The sequence below is a fragment of the Leopardus geoffroyi genome, chromosome C3 (assembly GCF_018350155.1).
Source record: "Leopardus geoffroyi isolate Oge1 chromosome C3, O.geoffroyi_Oge1_pat1.0, whole genome shotgun sequence".
Taxonomy (NCBI): Eukaryota; Metazoa; Chordata; class Mammalia; order Carnivora; family Felidae; genus Leopardus; species Leopardus geoffroyi.
This window is the reverse complement of record NC_059338.1, coordinates 68,107,544-68,132,866: the sequence shown is the minus strand read 5'-3', so window position 1 is coordinate 68,132,866 and position 25,323 is coordinate 68,107,544. Positions and strand designations below refer to the sequence as shown.

Sequence of the window (25,323 nt, the reverse complement as noted above, 5' to 3'; positions counted from 1 at the left end):
ATAAGAACTGTATGATCCTGTCAATCGAAGCGGAAAAAACATTTGACAAAATCAGCATCCTTTCTTAATAAAAACCCTCAAGAAAGTCAGGATAGAAGGAACATGCTTAAACATCATAAAAGCCATTTATGAAAAGCCCACAGCTAACATCATCCTCAATGGGGAAAAACTGAGAGCTTTTTCCCTGAGATCAGGAACACGACAGGGATGTCTACTCTCACCGCTGTTGTTTAACATAGTGTTGGAAGTTCTAGCATCAGCAATCAGACAACAAAAGGACATCAAAGGCATCAAAATTGGCAAAGATGAAGTCAAGCTTTCACTTTTTGCAGATGACGTGATATTATACATGGAAAATCTGATAGACTCTACCAAAAGTCTGCTAGAACTGATAACATGAATTCAGCAAAGCCGCAGGATACAAAATCAATGTACAGAAACCAGTTGCATTCTTATACACTAATAATGAAGCAACAGAAAGACAAATAAAGAAACTGATCCCATTCACAATTGCACCAAGAAGCATAAAATACCTAGGAATAAATCTAACCAAAGATGTAAAAGATCTGTATGCTGAAAACTATAGAAAGCTTATGAAGGAAATTGAAGAAGATACAAAGAAATGGAAAATCATTCCATGCTCATGGGTTGGAAGAATAAATATTGTTAAAATGTCAATACTACCCAAAGCTATCTACACATTCAATGCAATCCCAATCAAAATTGCACCAGCATTCTTCTCGAAACTAGAACAAGCAATCCTAAAATTCATATGGAACCACAAAAGGCCCCGAATAGCCAAAGGAATTTTGAAGAAGAAGACCAAAGCAGGAGGCATCACAATCCCAGACTTTAGCCTCTACTACAAAGCTGTCATCATCAAGACAGCATGGTATTGGCAAAAAAACAGACACATAGACCAATGGAATAGAATAGAAACCCCAGAACTAGACCCACAAACGTATGGCCAACTCATCTTTGACAAAGCAGGAAAGAACATCCAATGGAAAAAAGACAGTCTCTTTAACAAATGGTGCTGGGAGACCTGGACAGCAACATGCAGAAGGTTGAAACTAGACCACTTTCTCACACCATTCACAAAAATAAACTCAAAATGGATAAAGGACCTGAATATGAGACAGGAAACCATCAAAACCCTAGAGGAGAAAGCAGGAAAAGACCTCTCTGACCTCAGCCGCAGCAGTTTCTTACTTGACACATCCCCAAAGGCAAGGGAATTAAAAGCAAAAATGAACTATTGGGACCTCATGAAGATAAAAAGCTTCTGAACAGCAAAGGACACAATCAACAAAACTAAAAGGCAACCAATGGAATGGGAAAAGATATTTGCAAATGACCTATCAGACAAAGGGCTAGTATCCAAAACGTATAAAGAGCTCACCAAACTCCACACCCGAAAAACAAATAACCCAGTGAAGAAATGGGCAGAAAACATGAATAGACACTTCTCTAAAGAAGACATCCAGATGGCCAACAGGCACATCTGGGGGTGGGGGGGGTGGTGGGGGGGTGGCCTAGGTGGGTACAGGAAGATCTGCAGAGAAGATGAGTAAATTAACTGTTCAATGGCAGTTAGTCTGAAACACGATATCAAATTTTTAGGAAAGGTATGAACAAAATAGGCTCAATAGGTAATAGGGAAGATGAACTTTTTATCCACTAAAATTGTCGCATTGGTAGTTATGAATCATGACTGAAACCCACACCCCCCCCCCCCCCCCCCGACCACACATATCAGGCTCAGGCAGATTCCCAGAGTTTCTGAGTTTCTAACAGGTTTACGGGTTCTAACATAAATTCAAGAAAAAAAAAGTGTAGTCTTTCACAACTTCTTCCACAGAACAGAAAAAGAGAAGATAGTCTCTAAATTGAGTTAGGACATAATCTTCCTAGTCAGTTTCATTCACAACCTGAGAAGTAAAAAACCCTAAATGCGTTACAGGTTACAGGTTACTTAACCTGTAACCTACAGGTTATAGCAGCTTGTAAAAGTGGATGATACACCAAGATCAAATTGAGTATCTCATCTCAGAAGTGCAAGATTAGTTGAACATTAGAAAATGCATCGATACCAATTACCATTAATAGATCAAAGGAAGAAAAGCATTTGATAAAATGCGTGCATTGTCTGTTAATGATAAAAACTGTTAGCAAACTACACGATTAGGGGCATTTACCAAAAATCTGAAGCAGATATTTTTAATGGTCAAGAGCTAAAAGTGTTCCTTGTAAGTTGAGAAAAGTGACAAGGATATTTGCTATTGCCACTTCTATGTGACAGCCTATAAAAGGTCCTAGGGCAGTAAGACAAGAAAAAAAAGAGGACAAAAGGAGATGAAAGCTGAAAGGTTTAAAAAAGGAGAAACCTAATCATTTATAAATGATGTCTAGAAAAAAGAAAAGAATTTACAAAGTTCCATAATTAATAAGTGAATTTAATTTAGCAAGACTGCTAGATTAAAATCAATTTATGTAAGTGAATTTCATTCCAGCGATAGATTGAAAATGTAAATAAATCATAACTACCGTTTGTAATTGTAATGAAAAATCCAGTACCTGGAAAAAATCATTTTTGAAATTATACGTTTGACCTTAATGGAGAAAATGACAAAATATAATTGAGAATGCAACACAATTTGTATAGAAAAGCAAAGGGCCACGAGTGTGTCAGCACTCTTCAAGAAAAAGAAAGCTGGGAGTCTTACCCCACAGCTGTCACAACTCTAGCAATTAAAGCACTGGGATACAGAAACAAGGAGAAACCAATACAAATAAAGAAACAGGTGGATAATGGTATATACATTTTGAGTAACACGGACTTGTTACAGGTCAGGGAAGGGAAGGACTGGGGTGTTCGATAATGGTGCTGTGGCATCACAGATCCTTATGGGAGTGTGGAGGGGAGGGCCTGCCCCACACATCGTACCCAAAACTCGGGGATTTAAGAACCAACATATGATCTATAAGCCTTGTAAAAGCAAAACTTTAAAACTGTTAGGAAATAGTACAAGAATTTTGTCAAGATTGGAGTAAGGGCAGATTTCTTAAGAATAAACACAAATCATAAAGACAAAGATAGATAAATTAGCTTATATTAAAGTGAAGAACTTACATTTGTGAAGATTTCATCAAGGAAGTGAGAGGACCAAACCAGAAGACATCTTCAGCACATATAAAATGGCAGAAGGTTACTATCCAAAGTGCATGAAGAACTAAGCGTTGTTAAGAAAGTGGTATGCGATTCAGTATAAAAAACGAACAGAGGGTATGGACTGACATTTCAATGAAGAGGAAACTGTTCAAGGAGTTTTTAAACTAAGGGGACTCAAAACACTCAAGGAAGATTTAACACCTGAGGAAAGTATCCATAAGCAAGTATAGGGAGGTCGTGCTCCGTCTTTGCGAGGAGCTTCCCTTCTTGTTCAGGTGATTAAGTGTTTTCATTTACCCTACTGGTAGTTACTGTTTCCCACCGAGCAGTACGTGAGGATCTACAGAACCCTGAATTTCCCCCGCCTCGTAAAAACACGGTCTGTGGTGTAAGTCAGTTGTAGGCAGTGATCGTGAATTCGGTTCTTATGAAAAGGTTTTCCAGCATTTACAAACAGGCAGTTGGCTAATGTATTGTGAAAAGATTTTGGTTTGAATCTCAATAAGTGTGGTTGTGGATGATTGTTTTATAAAGAAGGGTACTGAATTCCAGGAAACTGTATTCTGACCTCACTCTGCTGCTAATCGGGTAACAGTTCTTCATCTTTTAGGTGAGGTGAGGATTCTTAAGTCCTTTCCAGCATTAAAATTTCAACAATAATATCAGATCTCTTTTGCATTTAACTAGATAGACTCTCCTTGTTCAGGTCTACTTTTTAGAGGGTCTATCAAAAATTGTTTGAAAGGATAGATGTTATATTGTACAGTATAAAGATTTAAGCGTCAAGTCCTAGAGAACGTCGACCACGCCATCTGACTTTCTTTGTCACATCAGGCTTCGGAAATACGAGGAACAGGAGTATGGAGACGACACATCATCAGAGACTCAACCAGCTAAAGCAGCAGCAAAGGAAACCTTAGAATATAAAACACTTGAAACGTTTTCTGGAGCCTTGAAGTCAGGACAGACAGAAGAAATCTATCAAGATTACTATCCAGGCATGTCAATTTATGTTTACTTTTACGGAGATGGGAAGAAATTTCAATAGCGTAAACTGAGAAAACAAGTAACGTACACTGAAATACTAGTTCACTTTCAAAATACGAGGTTTGGTACTTGATGGGTTTCATTAGTCTTGGCAGTTGGTAATATCTTCAGATAGAGAGCTTGCCTCTTAAAGGGGACATAATCTAAATGCTGTCATCGTAATCAAAATAACAACAGTGATCTCGCTGCCACCACTGAGAAAATCTGACGTTTCTGTAACTTTGGGGGTTTTTGTGAGGCAAGGACTCTAAAGTTGACTCAGCATTCCCTGAAGGCCCCCGTACCTCTGGTTGTGCCGTGACCTCCTTTGTCACAGTTGTCTGTGGGGGCCCTGATTACTCCTCCACACGCCTCCGTTGGTTCAGTCTTTCTGCTGGTCTCAAATTCTGCCATTAACCATATGTAAAATAAATTAAAAGTTTTTTAATTTTTTCAACTTTTATTTTGAGAGAGAGACAGAGACAGAGGGTGAGAGGGGGAGGAGCAGAGATAGAGGGAGACACAGAATCTGAAGCAGGTTCCCGACTACCTGCTGTCAGCACAGAGCCTGACGCGGGGCTTGAATGCACGAACGATCACGGCCTGAGCCAAAGTCAGGAGTCGGACACTTCACCGACTGACCCCCTGGGCGCCTGTCCACAGCTCTTCTATGTCCTCCCCTTATGAAGGTTGCTCTTTGGTCTCCATCCATGGCCCCCTTCTCCCTCCAGCAGCCTCTGTGATACCAGTGTCCTCCGCCCTTCCCACTTCTCTGCTCCCGGGTTGTCCAAACTTCAGCGCTACTCAGTTTAATTGCCGGTTTTCCCTGCTTTCCCTCTCGGACTGGTAAGCCTTTTTGCAGAACGCTCTCGCACCCTTGTCTGTGTGGGTTCTGTTCCCTGAGCCATGGTCCCCAGCATCCGTGGGGCACTCCGCACCACCTGGTGCCAGCTGGCCTGCTTTTAGCTTTGCCTCTCGTTGCCCACGGCGTCTGTTTACCCTGTTGCGGTTCAACCTTAAGCCTCTCTTACTTGTTTATGCTTCCTGCTTTATGAAAACTAAAAATTAAAATCGAGGTAATCACATGGAGACATCTAACTTGCACCTCCCCGGCCCCATGTCGGTATTTGTCTCGCTCCTAGTGTGCCTGGGCCTTCTAGCTAAGTGTCTGCATGGCTGGCAAAGCTTCCGCTCCAGCAGAGTGAAAAGTAGAAGAGCTGTGACCCTTCCGTCACTTTCCTCAGTAAACAGGGGGAGAAATACAAGGCTGGATAGGAATACAGGGGCCAGGCAAAGTAACGGCTTGTTGGCTGTGTTAAGGATTCAGGTCATTATCTTGCAAAGACAAAAGCCATGGCAAGGGTCTAAACAAAGAGCTGACATCAGATTTCTACTTTGAAAAGATCACTCTGGCTGCAGATTGAAGAATAGACTGGAGGGGAAGAAGAATTGATACAAGGAGCCTTTGGATATTCTTTTTTTTTTTTCAATTTTTTTTTTTTTTTATTTTTAGAGAGAGAGAGCACGCAAGCAGGGGGAGGGGCAGAGGGAGAGAGAATGAGAGAGAGAATATCTTAAGCAGGCTCCATGCTCAGGACAGAACCTGACGTGGGGCTCGATCCCACAAGCCTGGCATCATGACCTGAGCTGAAGTCAAGAGTCGCACGCTCAAGCGACTGAGCCACCAAGGCGCCCCGAGGCTTTGGCTGTTCTGAAGGTAGGATTATCAGTCAGGGTGGTGGGTTGGTGAGAGAGAGGTGGTGTCAAAGGTGAGAGCTAGGTTTCTGGCTTGTCTGATAGAACGAATAGTGGTGCTGTTCTCTGAGACAGGGAGCCCTGAAGAAGGGTTGGTCTGTGGGGGCTGGGAGCAGATTGTGATTTCAATTTGGGACACGTGGAATTTGAACTACCTTTGGTACACTCCGGGAGATGTCAAGCAAGCAACCGAATATATGTGTCTGGGGCTCAGAGAAGCCAGGGCAGAGACGACGTACTTGGAGTAGTTATGTGGGTGGCAACTTAAGCCGTGGACGCAGTGAGATTCCCGAAGGAGAGAGTACAAAGTGAGACGGAAGCGGGACGGAAGAACTGTAGCAGCGATGACCCGGGTAAAGGAGGGTGGCTGTAGTGGACACGTGGGGAAGGTCAGAGCCAGGCTAGATAGAATGATGAGCGAGAGGATGAGTACGTGGTGTCACAGAAGCCAGAGGAAAAAACTACCAGGAACGAAGGAGTGGGTCCCGGTTCAAGACGGCTGATGTAGAAGGATCCTGAACTCCCCTCTTCCTGCACGCACACCAAGTATACAGCTACATCTGTGACCGTTTCCACCGGAAAACACCCCAAAACTAGCTCATCAACTCCTGCACATTGGGGAATGAAGGGAAAAGCCCCATCAAAATGGGTAGGAGAGACTGAGGCACAGTCTCACCGTAATCCCCGCCCACGGCCCCGTAGCCCACATCCAGGAGGGGACTCACAGTCCTGAGCCTCTCCCTGAGCCACACTGGGCACCCCAACTTTTAAGGCCTATCCCTGAGAGATGAGCCCCGCAGACAGCTAGCTTTGGAGTCCAGGGCTTTGATCCAGGACACCTACAAGGCTACAGGGAACTGAGAAACAGTTCTTAAAGGACTTAGCGGTCACCCTCCCCAGGGCCTAGCGCACAGGCAGGTGAGCGAATGACTAAAACGTTCCCAGCCTTTCAGTGAACGAGGCCTATCAGATTATCCTAAAGCTCAGCTCTGAGAGTCAGGCTTCTGACATCCAGGGCCCTATTGAAATGCTCTCCAAAAAGGGAGACTGGCAGGTGCCGTCCTGACCCTCTCCCTGTGCCTTGCTCCAGGGCCCCAGCATCTCCACGAAAGGAGCACATACGCTCACCTGGCGCCCTGAGTTTCATGGCTGCTGCCCTGGGGGAACCTCTAGATGGCCTGACCGGTGGCCAGAGGGGTTTACACTGCAGGTCCCATAGAACTGTTATAAGGGTGGAGTTCTTACCTGGCTCCACCCAGGGCCCAGCACAGACTCAGCAGACTGGAAGAGACCCCCAGTCCTTCTGAGAAAGGGGTCTGTTGTCTTGTCCTGAAGCTTCAGCCTACAGGGCAGGCTTCTTTGGTGAACATATGAGGGCCCACTGAGATACCCTCGGGGGACAGAGCCCAGTGGGCACATCTGGTGGGGGTGCTCTCCTCTATCCCACTCTGGGTCACTGGACTGTCCTGGGGCGGGGAGCTGGCGCGCTAGTCTGGCACCCGGAGTTTTGTGTCTGCCACCCAGGAGACCCCTTTTGACCTCCTGGGCCCAGTGACCATGGGGCTCGCACATGTGAGTCCTGTTGAACTGTTACAAATGGAGAAATAGCTCTTACGGGCCACCTGTCCCACAGATCAGAGAGCGTAGTGAGGTGCATCCACAGTCTGTCAGAATAATCTAGTGTAAAGGGGGGTGGGTTAATCACTTATATGCAGAATATTATGAAGGTTAAGAGATTAAAGTAGCAAAAAGAACTATGACCACGAATTGTTGTTAATGAATACACAGGATAAAAAAGTAAATTGTGAACATCAAAGACATAAAAATGTGGGATGGAGGAGAAAAGTGTAGAATTTTAGAATGTATTCAAACCTAAGTTGCCATCAACTTAAATAGATTGTTATAAGTTGCTTTATGTAAGCCTCATGGTAAGCACAAGGCAAAAACCTGTGGTAGATACACAAAAGATAGACAGGAATGTAAGAATACACTATAGAAAACCATGAGATCACAAAGGAAGAGGGCCAGAGAAGAAGGACCAAAGGAATTGCAAAACAACCAGAAAACAGTTAACAAAATGGCATTAAGTCCATTCCTATCGTTAATTACTTCAACTACAAATGCACTAATTCTCCAAACAATAAATACAGTGGCCAAATAGATAAGAAACAAGACCCATCTATATGCTGCCTACAGGAGACTCACTTCAGTTGCACAAACACACACAGACTGAAATGAAAGGATAGAAAAAGATACTCCATGTGAATGGAAACCAGAAGAAAGCAAGCTGGGATAGTAATGGACTATAATAAGAGACAGAGACGTCAATATATAATGACAAAGGGTTCAATACAGCAAGAGAATATAACATTTGTAAATATGGACCCAACATAGGGGCACCTGAATAGAAATAGATAGCGAAACAGTAATAGCAGGGGACTTCAACATCCTACTTACATCAGTGGTTAGATCATCCAGACAAAACAAACAAACAAACAAAAACAAAACCCACACTCCAAAACAATAAGGAAACCTTGGTCTTAACGTGTGAGACCTGATGGATTTAACAGATGTAGTAGTACATTTCATCTAAAAGCAACAGACTACACGTGTGTACATGGGACATGTGTGTACATGGGACAGATTCTTCAGGATAGATCATACAGCAGGCCACAAAACAAGTCTCAATAACTATAAGAAGGTTGAAATCATGTCAAGCATCTTACCTGTCACAATGGTAAAAAACAAAAAACTAGAAATAATTTACAAAAAGAAAACTGGAAAATACAGAAACATGTGGAGATTAAGCAGTGTGCTACTGAACAACTAAGGACCAAAGAAAAAATGAAGGAAAGAAATACCTTGAGACAAATGAAAATCTAAATACAGCATACCAAAGTTACAGGATACAGCAAAGTAGTTAGAAGAGGGAAGTTCATAGCAGTACAGGCCTACTTCAATTAAGTGAGCAAAATCTCAATCTAACTTTACACTTGAAGTAGAAAAGAAAAAAAGTCAGTAGAAGGAAGGAAATAATGAAGATCAGAGCAGAAGTAAATGAAATGGAGACTAAAAAGACAATAGGAAAGATTAATGACACCAAGAGATGTTTCTTTGAAAGGATAAACAGTTGAAAGACCTTTAGGACGAATCGCGCGCGCGCGCGCACACACACACACACACACACACACACACACACACACGAAGACTCAAGTGAAATGGGTGAAGGTGGTCAGACATACAGACTCCAGTTATAAACAAGTTGTGGGGATGTGATGTTCAGCATGGTGACTGTTAATGATACTGTCTTGCAAATTTGAAAGTTGCTAAGAGAGTAAATCTTCGAGGTTCTCATCACAAGAAAAGAAATTGTAACTGCGTGGTGATGAATGTTAGCTAGATTCTTTGTGGTGATCATCTTGCAATATATACAAGTATCAAATCATCGTGTTGGGCACCCGAAGCCAACCTGATGTTATTTGTCAATTATAGCTTACAAAGGAAGGAGAGGTTGAAAGTAATGATACTGGTGAGTAAAATGAGGGCTGAAAGTGTGCATTGAAGTAGTAACCCTGAAGGGTCAGTCGCAGGAGTGCTGTGTGAGTGGAGGTCCAGAACCTGCCCAGAAGAGAAAAAGAAGTGGCAGAAGATGAAGAAACAGAATACTGATGACGTGCAACTCTTTCTAGAAGTTTGTGACGGAAGGCAAGATAGAGATGGTCAACTGGAGGGGAGTGTGGTCTAGGATGAGGTGATTCATGCTGGGAGCTGGACACACAGAGGAAGAGAAGAATCGTTAATAGTGTAGGCATGCGGGGGTGGTGTGGGCAAAAGGCGGAAAGGATTGGTTTGGATGGGAAGAGAAACACACCCCCCTTATTTAAGTCAGAAGGGACAGGAGGGAAAGACGGGTGCAGATGTGGGTTCGTTGGCTTGTGTAGTCGTGGCACGTTGAGAGAATTCCCACCAGATGCCTTTGTGTTCCCCGGAAAGTAGGCATGAAGAGCAGATGAGTAGAGAGCGGAAGGTGGAGGTTCAGAGGTTTGAGGTGCATGGAGGAATTCTAGCCACTGATGAGCCAGAAGGGCAAGTCAGCCAGGCAGACCGGGATTTCAGGTTGTGATTAATAAAGGTGACCTTCAGGAGTTACCGATCCACTCGTTGTGGGCCTTTGTGTGACGGCACTGGGCTGCGGGACGTGGGCAAGTCGAGCATGCAGAGTTGGGTTCGTCCAGGGCCGCTGCTCTGCCACGGAGATGAGATCAAAAGACGGTGAGGGTGCAGCATGTTGGCGACATAATTTCAGCTGGATAGAGAGAAAGAGGAAAATAAACAGAGGGATGATGGATCGTCAGTGATGGGGCCATGAACTGGAGGTGCTGGTGAAGTTAAAAACGTGATGTTGGGAGCGTTAAGTGTGCAGGAAGGAGACAGGCAGGTGACGGCAGGTGCTGGGTTGTGATCGGGCTAGAGGTGAGGATGTTCAGGGAGCGGGCCAGGGTGTTGTATCAGACGCCAGAAAGACGGCAGGTCTGATTTGGGGAAACAGGCCCTCGCTGGAGCCTGGGCCCCAGATTCATTGGTGGATGTCAGTGAGCTGTGCAAGAGTAGGATGTAGTGAGAAGGCATGAGTTTCGGGCGTAGGGTTTTGTTTAAGAGGGTGAGACGTAATGGTTCGGGAGTGGAAGTGGGAGCGGGGACAAAAACGAGCCCACTTTCCAGGCTTGAGGCACGCGGGGTGCAGGACTGTCACCGACCAGTGCTTGAGAGGGCTGCGTGTGTGTGACGTCTGGGAGATCACCGGGTTTCAGTTAAGGCACAGGAGTGTGGGAAACTCCTGGGCTCGATGTTGGGGAGAAGGGAAAGTTTCATGGCTCTTTCCCAGAGACGTTCTCACGGTCCCCTGGACGGTACTTGTGTTTTCTTACCTCTCTCCTCCCCAGCCCTGTCCCCGCCGCAGTGAAAGCCCTTACCCTCCTCAACATGTGATTCCTCCGGCCGGGTGGGTGTGTGGTCTCTGTACAGATGGGACGTTCTCTCTCTCTCTCTCTCTCTCTCTCTCTCTCTCTCTGTCTCCTCTGACTTGGGACTTGGGTGGAAACGGAACTTACCGGCTGTGTTGCTTGTACTCATTTTGTGTTGTATGTAATTATCGTATCTTATTCCCTACTTAACTGGAGGCTCACCACACTACATACATTTTCATCATATCAAGGAGAAAATGTATAATTTGTTTGCTTTTGAAACAAAAATTTTTGAAACAAAAAATTTTCAGTAATTTCTGCCTTCTTCATGCTGAGATCCCACCGGTCAGGTGAGTCATAGAAGGAATCTGGGAAATTGGCCAAATGTGACTTTTCTGCATTTGTATCTGTTTCTGGCCTTGTTACTAAACCGCAGTTAATAAAAAAAGCTTTTGTCGTAGATTTCACAGGAGCATTTGCATTTTAAAGGTTTATTGTAACAATAAAGTTAATACTGGTCTTTGTAAGCACTTACCATGCGCTTTAAACGTAGGAACGGCTTCAGCCCCTAACGCCCTCCGAGGTTCTCCCTGGAACAGTCCTCGTTTCCCAGGTGAGGAAAGGGAGGGGGACGGTTCCTCACAGAGTAAATCGCAGGACTGGACAGGGAAGCTCGGAACGGCGCGTGGACCTCGGGCCGTCTGACCCGGAGCCTGTGCTCTTAGAGACTGAAATTGCACTGTGATCTCCTGCGTGGCCTGGCACGTAGCGGGCCCTGCCATCGTGTATGGCGCGTGCTGGTTACTCAGTTAATGATGCTTTTGTTTTCAGAGTACCTTCAAGAAAGTAGAACTCTGCAGGAGCCTTCAAAGCCAGTTCCTCATAAGAAGAAAGAGGTATCAAAGGAAAAAAAGGGCCCAACTAACGCTTGTCCAAAAGTTAAGAAGAAAAGGCTTGCGTCGTATGATAGGACCGGTACGTAGCATCGCAGACCCAGCTTGTTTAGAAGACACTACGTTCTTTCAGATTATTTTGTGGTTTTATGTGCTTAAGTAGGACACTGATTTTAGGAGAAACAGTCTTACTGAATTCGGGTTGCTTAGAATTGTTGGGTTTTTTTAAATCCTTGAAAACCTAAAATATCAATAGATCAAAAAATTGACAGATGGTTCACTATGTTCTTAATTAGGAGCAATCCCTGAAGGTTATGGTTAGAGAAGTGTGAAGAAAATGAAGTTGTGTGGTTTTGTCTTCTCCTTTCAGTAAAATTTTATAGTATCATTATATTTAATAATTTTGTGTCTTCGTCTGACACAGAGGTTAAGTCCCCAAATAAGTAATTCATTGAAACTGAATTTCTTACTGACATTCTCCAGTTTGTACTTTCTCTATGCCTCCAATTCTGATTTGTATTAATATTTTCAGTTTGACAGGAAAAGGAAACTTTTCTATGTTTTACTGACATACCACGGTCCAGGGCAGATTAATCGTAAAGCTATTGAAGCTTAAATTTCCGGGCCTGACATAAACAGGCTTCATTCTTTTATTTTTTTTTATTATTTATTTTTTAATGTTTATTTTTTTTTGAGAGACAGAGACACAGAGCATGAGCAGGGGAGGAGCAGAGAGAGGGGGAGACACAGAATCCGAAGCAGGCTCCAGGCTCTGAGCTGTCAGCACAGAGCCTGACAAGGGCCTCGAACCCATGAACTGCAAGATCGATTGTGACCTGAGCTGAAGTCAGACACTTAAGTGACTGAGCCACCCAGGTGCCCACTGCGTGGGTGTGGGGGTTCGTGCTTCCGCAGTCCCCTCCCTGCGAGTGCAGGCAGGACCCCAGCGGGATGGAGCCTTGCTCCCAGAAGTAGGTCATTCCGTGTGGCATTTCTGAGATGTAGTTAAGGCCCTTTTTCCTGGGCAAGCCCTCCCTATAAAAGAGACCTGGCCTGTAAAAGAGACCAGAGGCAGTAGTAGATGCCACACTGCCATCACTGAAGGGGCAAACTGCCATGTTGTGGGCGGGGCCCCATCGCAAGTAGCTCACGAGAGTACCCCGCCAAGAGTCAGCAGGAAAATGGGGACCTCGGTCCTGCAGCCACAAGGAAACGAGTTCTGCCAACACCTGAGGGGAGCTTAGAGGCGGATCGCTTCCTAGCGTGTCTCGAGATGCGGGCCTGGTCAGCCGACATCTCTGTTTCAGCCCTGCAGACGCTGAGCCGAGATCCCTGACCCTGGAAACTGTGGGGCTCTGAAGGTGTGTCGTCTTAGATCCGGTTTGTGGTAACTTGTTACGCAGCAGTAGAAGGCAGGTACAGGGGTGACATGGTGCAGGTGTAGCGAAAGGCACTCCCCTTTTCTGCTGCCCATTCTCTGGCCCCAGTTACAGTTCACGCCAGCGAACAGTTATTCTGAAATCGGTGACTCGTTTCCATTTACGGTTTTATGCATTTTCTCCATTTATATTCATCCATCACGGTGGTTTAAAAATTTGTCCACATCTGTTCTGACACCCCTTCCTTCAAAAGGCGGAGCCTTGCTCTTCTCCCTCTAAGTGAAGGCCAGACTCACAGCCTCCGTTCTAACCAAGTAGTATGGTGGAAGCGACAAAGTACGGTGTGGTGGAAGGGACAGTGTGTGACCAAGTGTAGCGGTGCCTTCTGCTTTGTCGCTCTGCTCACTCTCTGGGGGACGCCAGTGTCACGTGGGACACTGCAGCCCTGCGGGGAGGTCCACACAGTGAAAGAGCTGAGGCACCCGAGTGCGCTGTCCTGGAAAGTGATCCTCCCGCCCCAGAGCCTTCAGGTGACTGTCACCCTGGCCGACATTTTGATTGTGCCCTCGTGGGAATCTGGGCTGGAACCACCTAGCTAAGCTCCTTCTGAATTCCTGACCCATAGAAATTGAGAGATGATCAACATTTCTTGTTTTAAACCTGCAAGTTTTAGGACAGTTACTTACACGTTGGTGGATAACTAATACATCCATTAAATACATGCATTATTTTGTGCGTGGGAAGGTCACACAGAGAAGGATACATGCGGTACGATTCGGTTATATGAATAAACCCTAGGAAAAACTGATCTCTAATCTTAGAAATCAGCGAGCGATACTTCTGTGGGAATGGGTCGAAGCGGGAATGGTAATAGGGCAGGGCTTCAGGGGGGACGTTAGGATGGCTGATGTCGCTTTCTTCCTGACTGCTGTGCACGAAGTCCTCTACCTATGCGTGCCGTGTGTGTTTCTCCGTGGATGTCATGCTTCAGTGGAAGTGTTAAAGTCTATGCCTACGTGACATTTTATTGTAACCTTTTGTAACCTGTCTTTTTGAGATGATTCTTGCTGACGTGTGCCTTTGGAATTTACTCTTTCGCTCTTTTTTTGTGTGTAGAATGCCCTCTTTTCTCTTTTTGCCCGTCTTGAGCCTTAGGTTAACATGCATTCTGTGAGTCTCTTAGAGCTCTCAGCGAGGCCCCTAGAGTGCAGCGGCGTCCCGCCTCGGAGCTCACGTAGCACTCAGTGGCAGTATGGCTGCTTGACGGCTTTTCATTATGACGACACGTTCACATGGCGGGATAGTATCATCACTTACATCTTCGACTCTAAGGCAGCAGTCTTTTTTCAAAAGAAAAGTTTTATTTTCATTCTGAAGATAATGTAATTTTCCCCTTAAGATGCCAGAACTTTTCTTCGCCACTGTCTTCACTGTTGCTGCTGTCGAGGATTCTGTCCTGTGGTAGTGCCTCTTCAAGGCTGTGAGCTGAGAAGGCGAGGGAACTAGAAGCTCAGCCTCCATGCTCGGTGGTGAGGTTTTATTGTGTCTAGAACAGAAGATGCTGTGCTGTGTCTATGTAGCACAGTTAATGTAGTCTTTATGCTGCTCTCTCCCTCTCTCTTTTTCTTGTTTCATGGTTTTTCTCTGGAAGGCTTTCTCTTGAAAGTTACAATTTCCTGACCTGACTTTTGGTACCCGTATTCTTTTTGTTTTGTTTTGTTTTGAGTTCCGTGATTATTTGTTTTGAGAGAAATGGAGAGAAGGCACGCACGTGCGTGAGCAGGGAAGGGGCAGAAAGAGAGGGGGAGAGACAGAATCCCAAGCAGGCTCCGTGCTGTCAGGGCAGAGCCCAACGTGAGGCTCAATCTCACGAACTGTGAGATCATGACCTGAGCTGAAGTCAAGAGTCCATCGCTCAACCAACTGAGCCGCCCAGGCGCCCCTGGTCCCCGGATTCGTGACTCACTGCGAAAGTGGGATGCAGGCTCATCTTCTATTTCTGATGTAAAGAATTGCTGTCTGGGATCGTACCGTGCACCCAGCATGCTAGGGCGGGGCCTCACACTCCAGTGTTAAGGTGTGTAACTACTGTCCGGTTTTAGTAAATATCTGTGATTTTCTGAATTAATCTGGCTTTCGACAGAAATTTCCCCCCGGCTTTTTGGAGGCTGTATGTTTTCCTTAAATTTACTATTTATTGTGAAAAGTCATTTTTTTAAAATTTGCCCTAAATCGCTTCCATTCCCCAACGGCCTCCATCAGTTCATTAAATCTGCCAGGTAGCCACCAAGAACGGATGGGTGCTTTTACAATATTACATAAGAGGAATATGCTGGTCAGCAGTTGATATTTTCTAATTTAATATTTTGCAAGTCTGATGGGTGAGAATGATTTTTCATTATGATTTCAAATTGTGATTTCCTGAATACTAACTGGGTTAAACATTTTTTAGTATGTTTACTGGCTGTTTGTCTTTTCCTATAAATTGTTCACCTTTGTATCAGAATGTTTATTTCTTACTGAAATATTTTATATGTTAATTAAACGTATTATTTAAAATACGCTTTAAAATATTTTATACGTTAATCCTTAGCTTCTTACATAGGTTATAAACATTTTCTTCTCACCTGTTAATTATGCTTTAACTTTATTGATGGTGGCTTTTTTGCACATAAGTTGCTAAATTTGAAGAAGTCCAATTTATTATTTTTTTTAACATTCTTTTTCAGGAACATATTCTATATTTTCTTCTAATACTTCTATCATTTTCTTTTCCACATTTACTTCTGTAATCCATGTGTAATTTACACTTGCATATAACTGCATAGTTTTCCAAGTGGCTAACCACTTTGCCATTGTGATTTGTGAACAGGTAATGATTCCTCTATTGATTTGAAATATCTTTTTCACTTACTAGATTGTCTTTTGTAAATGGTCCTATCTCTGGACTCTAATAGGTTCTCTGATCTATTTTCCTAGGTCATAACCATATCCTTTGATTTTGGTAGGTAGGTGTTTTTGTACCCTCGTCTGTATTCCTTACGTCTTGGTCCCTTGTGCCGGTCTCTGTTTGTACTAATATTAACTAGCTGTCTTGTCAGTTAAGAATTTTAAGTTTCTTTGTGTGTTTCAGCAACGGATAGGGCCCAGACGAGGCTGAGGCCAAGGGCACAAGGTTTAAAGAGGAGCCGACTCTTGGGGTTTTGCAGTACCTTACCCTCATTCTGTCCTGATGCTGTTTTACATAACAGTTCAAGTCTCCCTTAATCCTTAGCAGAGACCCTGTTTCCATCAGCTGGTGTTTGTTGTTTCTACATGACCAGAAATCTTTTTTTAAATATTTTTTTAAATGTTTAAATGTTTTGAGAAAGAGAGAGCACAAGCTGGGGAAGGACAGAGAGAGAGAGGGAGACACAGAATCCGAAGCAGCTCCAGGCTCTGAGCTGTCAGCACAGAGCCCGACGTGGGGCTTGAACTCACAAACCACGAGATCATGACCTGAGCTGAAGTCGGACGCTTACCCAACTGAGCCACCCAGGGGCCGCAAGAGGACCAGAAATCTTGAACAACTTCATAGCATTGTCGGTTTTGCCAGCATGGTGTTGGGATTGCTTCCCTTCCCGTGATGTATCAAGAAAAGCTTAAGGGCCAAGAGGGACAACCTGTAGGCATGGCAGATACAAACCAAGCAACAGGAACATTTCCAGAAGGAGAGAATCTTTAGCCGCTAAAGAGATCAAGAAAAAAAAGGTCTCAACGGTGTCTGTGGGATGAGTATCTTCAGGAAGCATATTCCCACCGTGGGTGGTCATCACTTCTTTCCCAGCCCAGCATAGGCTTCTGTTAAGAAAACCTTCTAACTGGCGCCTGTTCCAGTGTCTTCTCGCGCCACCAACCGTGTGATTGCAGAATTAGGGCTTCTGCGATACCTTTCTTAGGTGGAAAAATATTATTCCTTCTTTCCAGCTTATGTTAAAAGTAAATTTTAAGCTATTTTTTCTCTTCCAATTATAGAGCCTTTGTGTAAACTTTTAAGTTCCCATTAAAATGTTTTCTCCGTGTAGAAATATTTGGAGTAGTATACATTATCCTTAAGTGATGCCCATATTCACACTTCTATTAGATCTTTTTTTTTAATGTTGTAAACCAGAACCGGAGGATGATGATGTGACAAGACATATTACAAGGCTACGAGAAAAGTTTGGCTGGCAAACAGTGTTACCGCAGCGCTGTTTGGAGTACAAAAGTTCCAAACTTGCAGTTCAGAAGATTATTCTAAAGGTATTACTCTGTTTTATTCAGTTTTGTGCTATAAAAGTTGTTATTTGAAATTGTATCTTAATCTTTATTTCATTCACTGCACATATTACATCAAAATTAAATATCCCATTAACATCAAATTAACGATCATGATTTCATAGTACATGCTTATAAAAGTGTTGGATGTAAAAAAAAAAAAAAACCCAAAACAATCAAAAACTGAAAGTGTGGGGCATCATTTCATTTCACTTATTCCAAGAACGGAGAAACAGATAGGACATGTGTCTGAAATTTGAATCTATTCTTATGTTCCTGTTTATCAGTTATTTTGCGATTTAAGAAGAAATCCTAACGTGTGTTTGTAGCATGTATCTGCACCCTTACTGCTTGTGCCCCATTTTCTGTCTCATTATCTGTGTATGTCCTTATCCCTTCCTGTTCGGGGAAGTTCTAGCATGTCCGGGGTCACGTGACCGGAGAGTACAGGCAGCGACAAGCACTGGTAACTCTGCCTCCTGTGACCTCCTTCATTACAGAAGACTGGGCAGGACCCTCTCGTCCTACTCCGGAGACCCAGGGCGCTCAAATGGCAGGCCCCAGGCCAGAAGCATCAGTGTCCCCTGGAGCTTTTTAGCAATCCACAGTCCCCTCTCTAGCCCCCACTTGTGAGTCAGAGACTCTGGGGGTGGAGCCCAGCGATCCGAGTTTTATGAAGCTGCCCCAGGCGATTCTGATGCACAATTGAGAACGGTGTTTCTAGACCAGGGGCCGACTTCCCTTTTTCCGAAAAAGGCCACATGGTAAATATTTTAGGCTGTGCGGGCCCCCTGACCTCTGTCGTAACCACTCAGGTCTGTCATCGTGGTGCGGGAGCAACAAGTGGGTGTGGCTGTGTTCCAGGGGGTCTTCATTTACTGAAACAGGCACATGGGCCCGGCTGTGGTTTGCTGGCCCTGCTCTAGGCTGTCACCAGGAGGATAAGTGCTCTTTTGATCGTTGTCGGAGGCAGCGTTAACGTAAAGGCAAGCACCACGCAGATGGAATCGGAGTCTCCCGGGTGTGAGGCTCTATTTGTACGCTCCCGGCGTTATTTTGGGCAAGTTCCTGGCCTCTCTGAGCGTCAGCTTCTTTGATGTTGAAGCGGAAATAATAGTACTTAATGTTAGGGAGTGGTGGCCAGGAAATGAGGCAATGCGCGTGGCGTGTGCCTGGCAGATGGTGGGCGCCGTGGTTTCACAAAGCTGTCCCTGAGCTGGATGCCCCTGGACTCACTGACAAGGTGTGTTTCGCGTGTATGTGAAGAGAGGATTGAGAATGTGAAACAAATACTTGTTTTTAATCGAAAGACAATATTTAATTGGAACATACTGTGCTTCTCGTACGTGGATGATTTAATTACATACACGACCCATTGGGAGAGTCGTGTCTGCGTTAAGGTTCTAACATCCTTAACTTTTTGAACGATAATTAGAACAGAAATGCCTCGAGTGGCCCAGTAACTGGAGCACAGCCGCCACCGTGCACGTGGCCACCCAGAGCTGAGTTACTAACGTTGACTCGCGGTTTGTAGACTTGTTTCTTAAGGTTTCCAGGGATGCATTGTGTCCGGTCAGAATAAGAAAGGGGAACGGTTGAGACATTGAGAAGGAACACGAAGGGTCTTAAGGGAAGACGGTTTTTTAAGAAGTAAAACTGGATCCAGAATTTTAAATTCCAGTAATTAGAAACTGTTTACTCAGTTCAATAGCTTCTGAAGGCATCACTGAATTATAATTTTTTTAATAATAACATTTAATTATCCAGGAATGACTAACTCGAACTTTCTTATAGAGGGTTCATAGTGAAAGTTAAAAATGTTCAAAACCAGAAGAAAGAAATTTCACTTCGAATTTTTTCTTAATGTGGAATGGCTGATTTCTCAAGAATGCCAGGTAAAAAAGAAGCAGGCATTGGGGTAAATTGCAGTGTGTCGGAGTGTGGGTTTGGTCAGACACATGCTCACATCTTAGCCTGCCCCTGCCTGTCTTTGTGACTCTTCTCAAATGACCTAATTTCTCAAACTAGTAATTTCTGCATCGGTTTAACGATCATCGTCCGTGGTTAATTTAAAAAATTAAAGCAATTAAATTCTCGTGGTTATTAATATAACATATATGAAAGTTATTACTTATTAAATATTTATTATTTACCTAACAAATTATTTACCTAACAAATATTAGCTACTGTTACTCTAATACTAAGCCACCGTCATTAACAAAATAAATGATTAATATGCTCAAAAGGCTTCCGGTGTTGGAAGATTTACTGAAGGTGGAGTGTGTTGTAAAACGTATGTTGCCAAGTTCTTTGTGTGAATAAGCACGCATGAGTGAGCACATAGATCAGTTTTCGTGAATGTTTTTTCACCACGCTGTAAGAATGAAAATTATATATTTTAAATCTTTCATAAGATTGATCTTGTTGAACTTCGGTTGGACACAATTTGATGTTAACTTTCCTCAGGGATATTATTCTTAATTTTCATCTAAAATCGTTTCAGTTTATTGAGTAACCTGTTCAGCCATTTTACTACTTAATTTGATCAAGTTAATTAAAATTTTTTTAACCTCAGGAACCTTTAAAAGATGATGGAGAATTTGTATATTGCCTTTCTCGGAAAAATCGTAAAGGTGTCTATAATCCGTATGACCTCCAGGTGGTCTCTGCTCACAGAGCTAGACATGGCAAAGAATTCTGGATTATTACAGCATCATCTGTCTCCAAGGTAACAGAGGGCGGGCGTGCTCAGCTTGGAGAGTCATAATGGAAAAATATTGTTCAATTTAGAATATCTTTGTGTGTTTCAGACAAACCTGGCCATTTGAGAAGTAGCTTATGTTTCAGATCCTCTTTGGGAGAAAGCTTTTTAATGGCGAGGTTCCTTTTCTTTTTTATAGAGATTTAGGTTTGGGGATTCAATTTCATCTCCAATACCTTAAGTGTGTGTGTGTGTGTGTGTGTGTGTGTGTGTGTGTGTGTGTGTGTGTTTAAAGAAAACTAGACTACAGGGATTTGCTGACATCATAGGAATTATAATAATAAAAGAAAAAACTGTTTTCTCAGGTTGGTCAGAAACTTCATTGCCAGAGGTAGAAACCCCACTCCCCCCAGCGCTTTGATACTGATCACAAGTTGTGATCCTACTACTTGTTACTTGTTTGGGCTGTTTGTTTAGTGTCTGTGGCGCCAGCCTTCCGGCTACACTGTAAGCACGTGTGGGCGGGGCCACATCCAAATGAAGCAGATCTGTAGGTGCACGTGTGGGGACGCCCCGTGTGTATTATCAACTGAAAATGGAAAGAACAACTTCTATATAAACAAAAGTACGCACGTAAATACGTATGTGGTGATATAGGCATACTTTTATTTCTAGAAGACATTTAAGAAAAGGCTACCATTCACATGGGGGAGAGGGGTTCTTTGGAAGAGAATTCCTTGAGGAAAGAAAGCCCTGTGGTTCTTGAATGTCAAAATGGGGTATCTTGGCAATGGGATTATTAGCCCCTCTGGAACCACTCTAGCCCTGTAGTTAAAATTGAGCCCATAAATACTACCTGTATAGAAAATGTGAGAATTATGAGACTGAAAAGAACAGGCATCTGTGAAAAGTACGTCAAGGTGAGGAAGTTTCTCGTATTCTTTCTCTATCGGAGCACAAGAAATAGCATTAGAAAACTGGCAAGAATGGAAGCCGTGTGGGATGGGAAACCAAGTTTGGGTAGAGACGAAGTGGTGGAGGTCGTATACAGAACAGGCCTCATTATCAAGGCAAGTAGTTATGAGGCAAACCCAGGGTTGCCTAAGTCCTTGAAAATTGTGCATATTTGTTTTAAGGAAATAAAGTCATGCTTTTGTGCTCTGTGTTTACAGGTTACTAACGTAGGTGGCGTAGAAGAAGTAGAATCTGTACCGACTGTGGAATGGCTTTTGGAAAGAACGTGTTACCATTTATTGCAGCAGTTCAGGATATTTTCCAAGTTTCGGTGAGATGAAAGAAAACACAGCCAGTTATTTGCAGTACGGTCCTGTTGAAACAGGAACCGCTCGGCTGACACGTGGGTTCTGCCGCCCGGTGCCATCTTTGTGGGGAGTTACAGAGGAAACGGGGTACTCCATAGGGGCGTTTTAGGCTAGATGCAGGTGCAGGAAGATCCTGAACTTACTACCTCCCACAGACACAACACACCTACACGTGGAATAATTTCCTCTGGAAAAGTCCTGGAAACAGAGGACAGAGGCCGCATGGAGACGGGTAGAAGAGACAGAGACATGGTCTCACCAAACAGCCTACCCCCAGTGCGGCAGCCACAATCAGGAGAGATCTCAAAAATGTGGGGACTCTCCCTGAGGAGTAGGGAATGTTTCACACATCAGGCACCTCAGTTGTTGGGTTCTGCACCGGAGAGATGAGCTGCCAAAATGTAAAACAATGGGGATTGTGTCCAGGAAAACCATAAAACTGGGGAACAGAGAACCTGCCCGTAAAGGGTTTGCACGCACACTCAACTCACCCTGGGACCCAGAACAAAAGCTGCACTTTGAGAAGCATCTAGGCCATACCGAAAGGAGACTGACCCCCTTATTCCTGAAGTGAATGCCAGAGAAGCAGGATCTTTCTGGGACAGGTGTCATTTTGCAATCTTGTCGTACTTTGCTAATGCCAGTGTTGGCATTAGCCATTTTGGCAATCTTCCTGTAACTTGGGCATGCCCCATCACTCCATGCCACAGCTGCACCACAGCCAGCTGGGCAGGCATCCTGTCCTCCCCTGGCCATAACTGCACCCACCTTGCCAGATGAGTGCCATGCCTCTCAGTGCCACAGCCCCGGCCTCCCCACAGCCAGCAGGTGCGAGTAGCCCACACTCGGGACTACCCTGGAGTACCTGGCACTGGTGGCCAGATGGGATTGTGCTTCTCGGTCTCAGGGGTCATCTACACAAGGCCACTTCTTCAAGACTGGGAGAGGTAGCTGTTTTGCCTCATATATAGAAAAAAAAAAACACAGAAAATCAGGCAAGATGAGACAGAGGAATTCTCTTCCAAATGAAAGAACAAGACAAAACCTCAGAAAAAGACCTTAATGAAATGGTAACGTCAGTAAATTACCTGATGGAGAGTTCAAAGCAGTGGTCATAAAGATGCCTCCCGAGCTTGGGAGAAGAATGGATGAGCACAGTGAGAACTGCAACAGAGAGATGGAAAACATGAGAGACTACCAAATGGAAGTCGGAGAGCTGAAGCAGAACAGATAACTGAAGTATACACTAAAGGGGTTCACCAGCAGACTGGGTGAATCAGAAGAGGTCAGAGAGTGAACCAGAGGACAAAGCAATGGGACTCACCCAGACAGAGCAGCAAAAACGAGAGAGATTTTTTAAAAAATGAAGACAACTTAGGTGACCCATGGGACAATTTCAAGCAAAGTAACATTCACATTATAGGAGCCGCAGAAGGAGAGAAAAGGGGGCAGAAAAACTTATATGAAGAAATAATGGCTGAAAATTTCCTTAATCTGGCAGAGGAAACAGACCTCCACATCCAGGAATCCCAGAGAGTGCCAAATAAGAATCCAAAGGGTTTCACCCCAAGATATAATTAAAATGTCAAAAGTTAAAGGTAGAGAATCTTAAAAGCAGCAAGAGAGAAACAACTTGTTTACACACAAGGTAAATCCAGGAGGCTATCAGCAGGTTTCTTAGCAGAAACTTTGCAAGGCAGAAGGGAGCGGCAGGACATACTCAAAGTACAAAAAAATTGCAACCGATAATACTGTACCCGGCCACTCAGAATTGAAGGAGACAGAGAATTTTCATATAACAAAAGCTAAAGGACATCATTACCACTCAACCAGCCTTGCAAGAAGTTCTAAAGGGACTTCTTTAAGCTAAGAAGAAATGGCAAGAAATTAATGACAAGAAAACATATGAAAGTGAAAATCTCAGTGGAAAAGGTAAATATATAGTGAAGGTAGTAAATCATTTATAAAACTAATCAAATTCAAAAGACCAACATAGTAAAATTAACTAAAACTACAATAATTAGTTAAGGAATACATAAAAAGTTGTAAAATGTGACAAAAAACCTAAAACATTAACAGAGGGGGATGAAAATGTAGAATTTTGGAATATATTCACATTTAAGTTGCTATGAACTTAAGACACATCATTGTATATGTATGATGTTGTATCTGAACCTCATGATAACCACAAAAACTTTCAATGAATACACAAAATGAGAAAGGAATCTCAACACTAAAGAAAGTTATCAGACATCAGGGGAAGAGAGAAGGGAAGAATAAAAGAACAGAAACTATAAAAACAGCTAGAAAACAATAACAAAGGGCAGTAAGTACATACCTATTAAAATTAAATGTAAATGAACTAAATTCCCCAATCAAAGGATGTAGAATGACTGAATGGGCTTCTAAAAAAAAAGTCTCCTCCATATGCTGCTGACAAGAGACTCACTTCAAAAGTAACGGCACACAGACTGAAAGTTAAGGTATGAAAAAATATATTTTATGCAAATGGAAATGAAAAGAAGGCTATGGTAGCTTATATTCACACAAAATAGACTTAAAGACTTATAGAAAATAAAGTAGGGCATTAAATAGATAATGATAAAGGGGTCAATCCAGCAAGAGGATATAATATTTATAAATGTATATGAACTCAACATAATGTTTAATGAACCCACCAAAATGTTTAAAGGAAATATCAACAGACATAAAGGGAGAAAGAGACAGCGATCCAATAATAGGAGGGGACTTTAACATCCCACTTTTGTTAATAATTACATCATTCATACAGAAAGTCTGTAAGGAAACATTGGCCTCAAATGACACATTAGACCAGATGGACTTAATAGATCTATATAGAACATTACATTCAAAAGCAGCATAATATGTTTCATCTTGAGTGCACACGGCACACTCTTCAGGGTAAATAACATGCTAGGCCACAAAAATATCTCAGTAAATTTAACGAGATTGAAATCATCAAACATCTTTTCAACCATGATGGTGTAAAACTGGAAATCAGCTACGAGAAGAAAATTGGAAAAACCACAAAAATGTGGAGATTAAACAACATGCTACTGAAATGAAGGGACCTTTGAAGGAAAAAAAGGAGAAATTAAAAAAAAATACCTAGAGACAAATGAAAAACATATCAAAAATCTACAGGATGCAGCGAAAGCAGTTACGAGAGAGAAGTTCATAACAATACAGGCCTACATTAAGAAGAAAAATCCCAAACAGCCTAACTTTAAACCTAAAGAATTGGAAAAGAAGAGCAAATGAAACCCAAAGTTAGTATAAGGAAGGAAATAATGAAGATCAGAGTGGAAATAAGTAAAATAGAGGCTAAAAAGACAAAAGATCAATGAAACCAAGAGCTCGTTCCACAAAAAGATGAAATTGGTGACTAATGAAGAAAAAGAGAACTCAAAATCAGAACAAAAGAAGTTATAACTGACACCATAGAAATATGAAGAATCATAACAGAGACAACAGTCACACACAGGCAAACCGGACAACCTACAAGAAATGGATAAATTCCTAGAAACATATAACCTAGCAAGGCCGAATCATGAAAAGGTAGAAAATTTAAATAGACCAATTACTAGTAAGGAGATTAAATAATAATCCAAAACTTCCCAACAAAGTCCAGTATCAGAATTCACTGGTGGATTGTACTAAACATTCAAAGAATATTTAATACCTATTATTCTTAAACTCTTCCAAAAAAAAAAAAAAAAAAAAGAAGAGGAATGACAGCTTCCAAAGTCTTTTTATGAGGCCATCAGTTATCCTGATATCAAAACCAGAGGATA

At 43.0% G+C, this 25,323-nt stretch overlaps 1 protein-coding gene across 1 annotated transcript in view; it reads left to right on the top strand.

The window, feature by feature from the left end:
• LOC123586590 (dynein axonemal heavy chain 14-like) overlaps positions 1-23,923 on the top strand; it is a 47,587-nt gene extending 23,664 nt beyond the window's left edge. The window contains exons 3-7 of the mRNA XM_045455815.1: positions 4,007-4,129; positions 4,671-4,687; positions 17,340-17,470; positions 20,061-20,213; positions 21,359-23,923. Of these exons, the coding sequence (XP_045311771.1) occupies positions 4,007-4,129; positions 4,671-4,687; positions 17,340-17,470; positions 20,061-20,213; positions 21,359-21,475 (541 nt within the window). The 3' untranslated portion in view covers positions 21,476-23,923. The remainder of the gene's footprint in view (positions 1-4,006; positions 4,130-4,670; positions 4,688-17,339; positions 17,471-20,060; positions 20,214-21,358) is intronic.
• Positions 23,924-25,323: the final 1,400 nt, after the last annotated feature.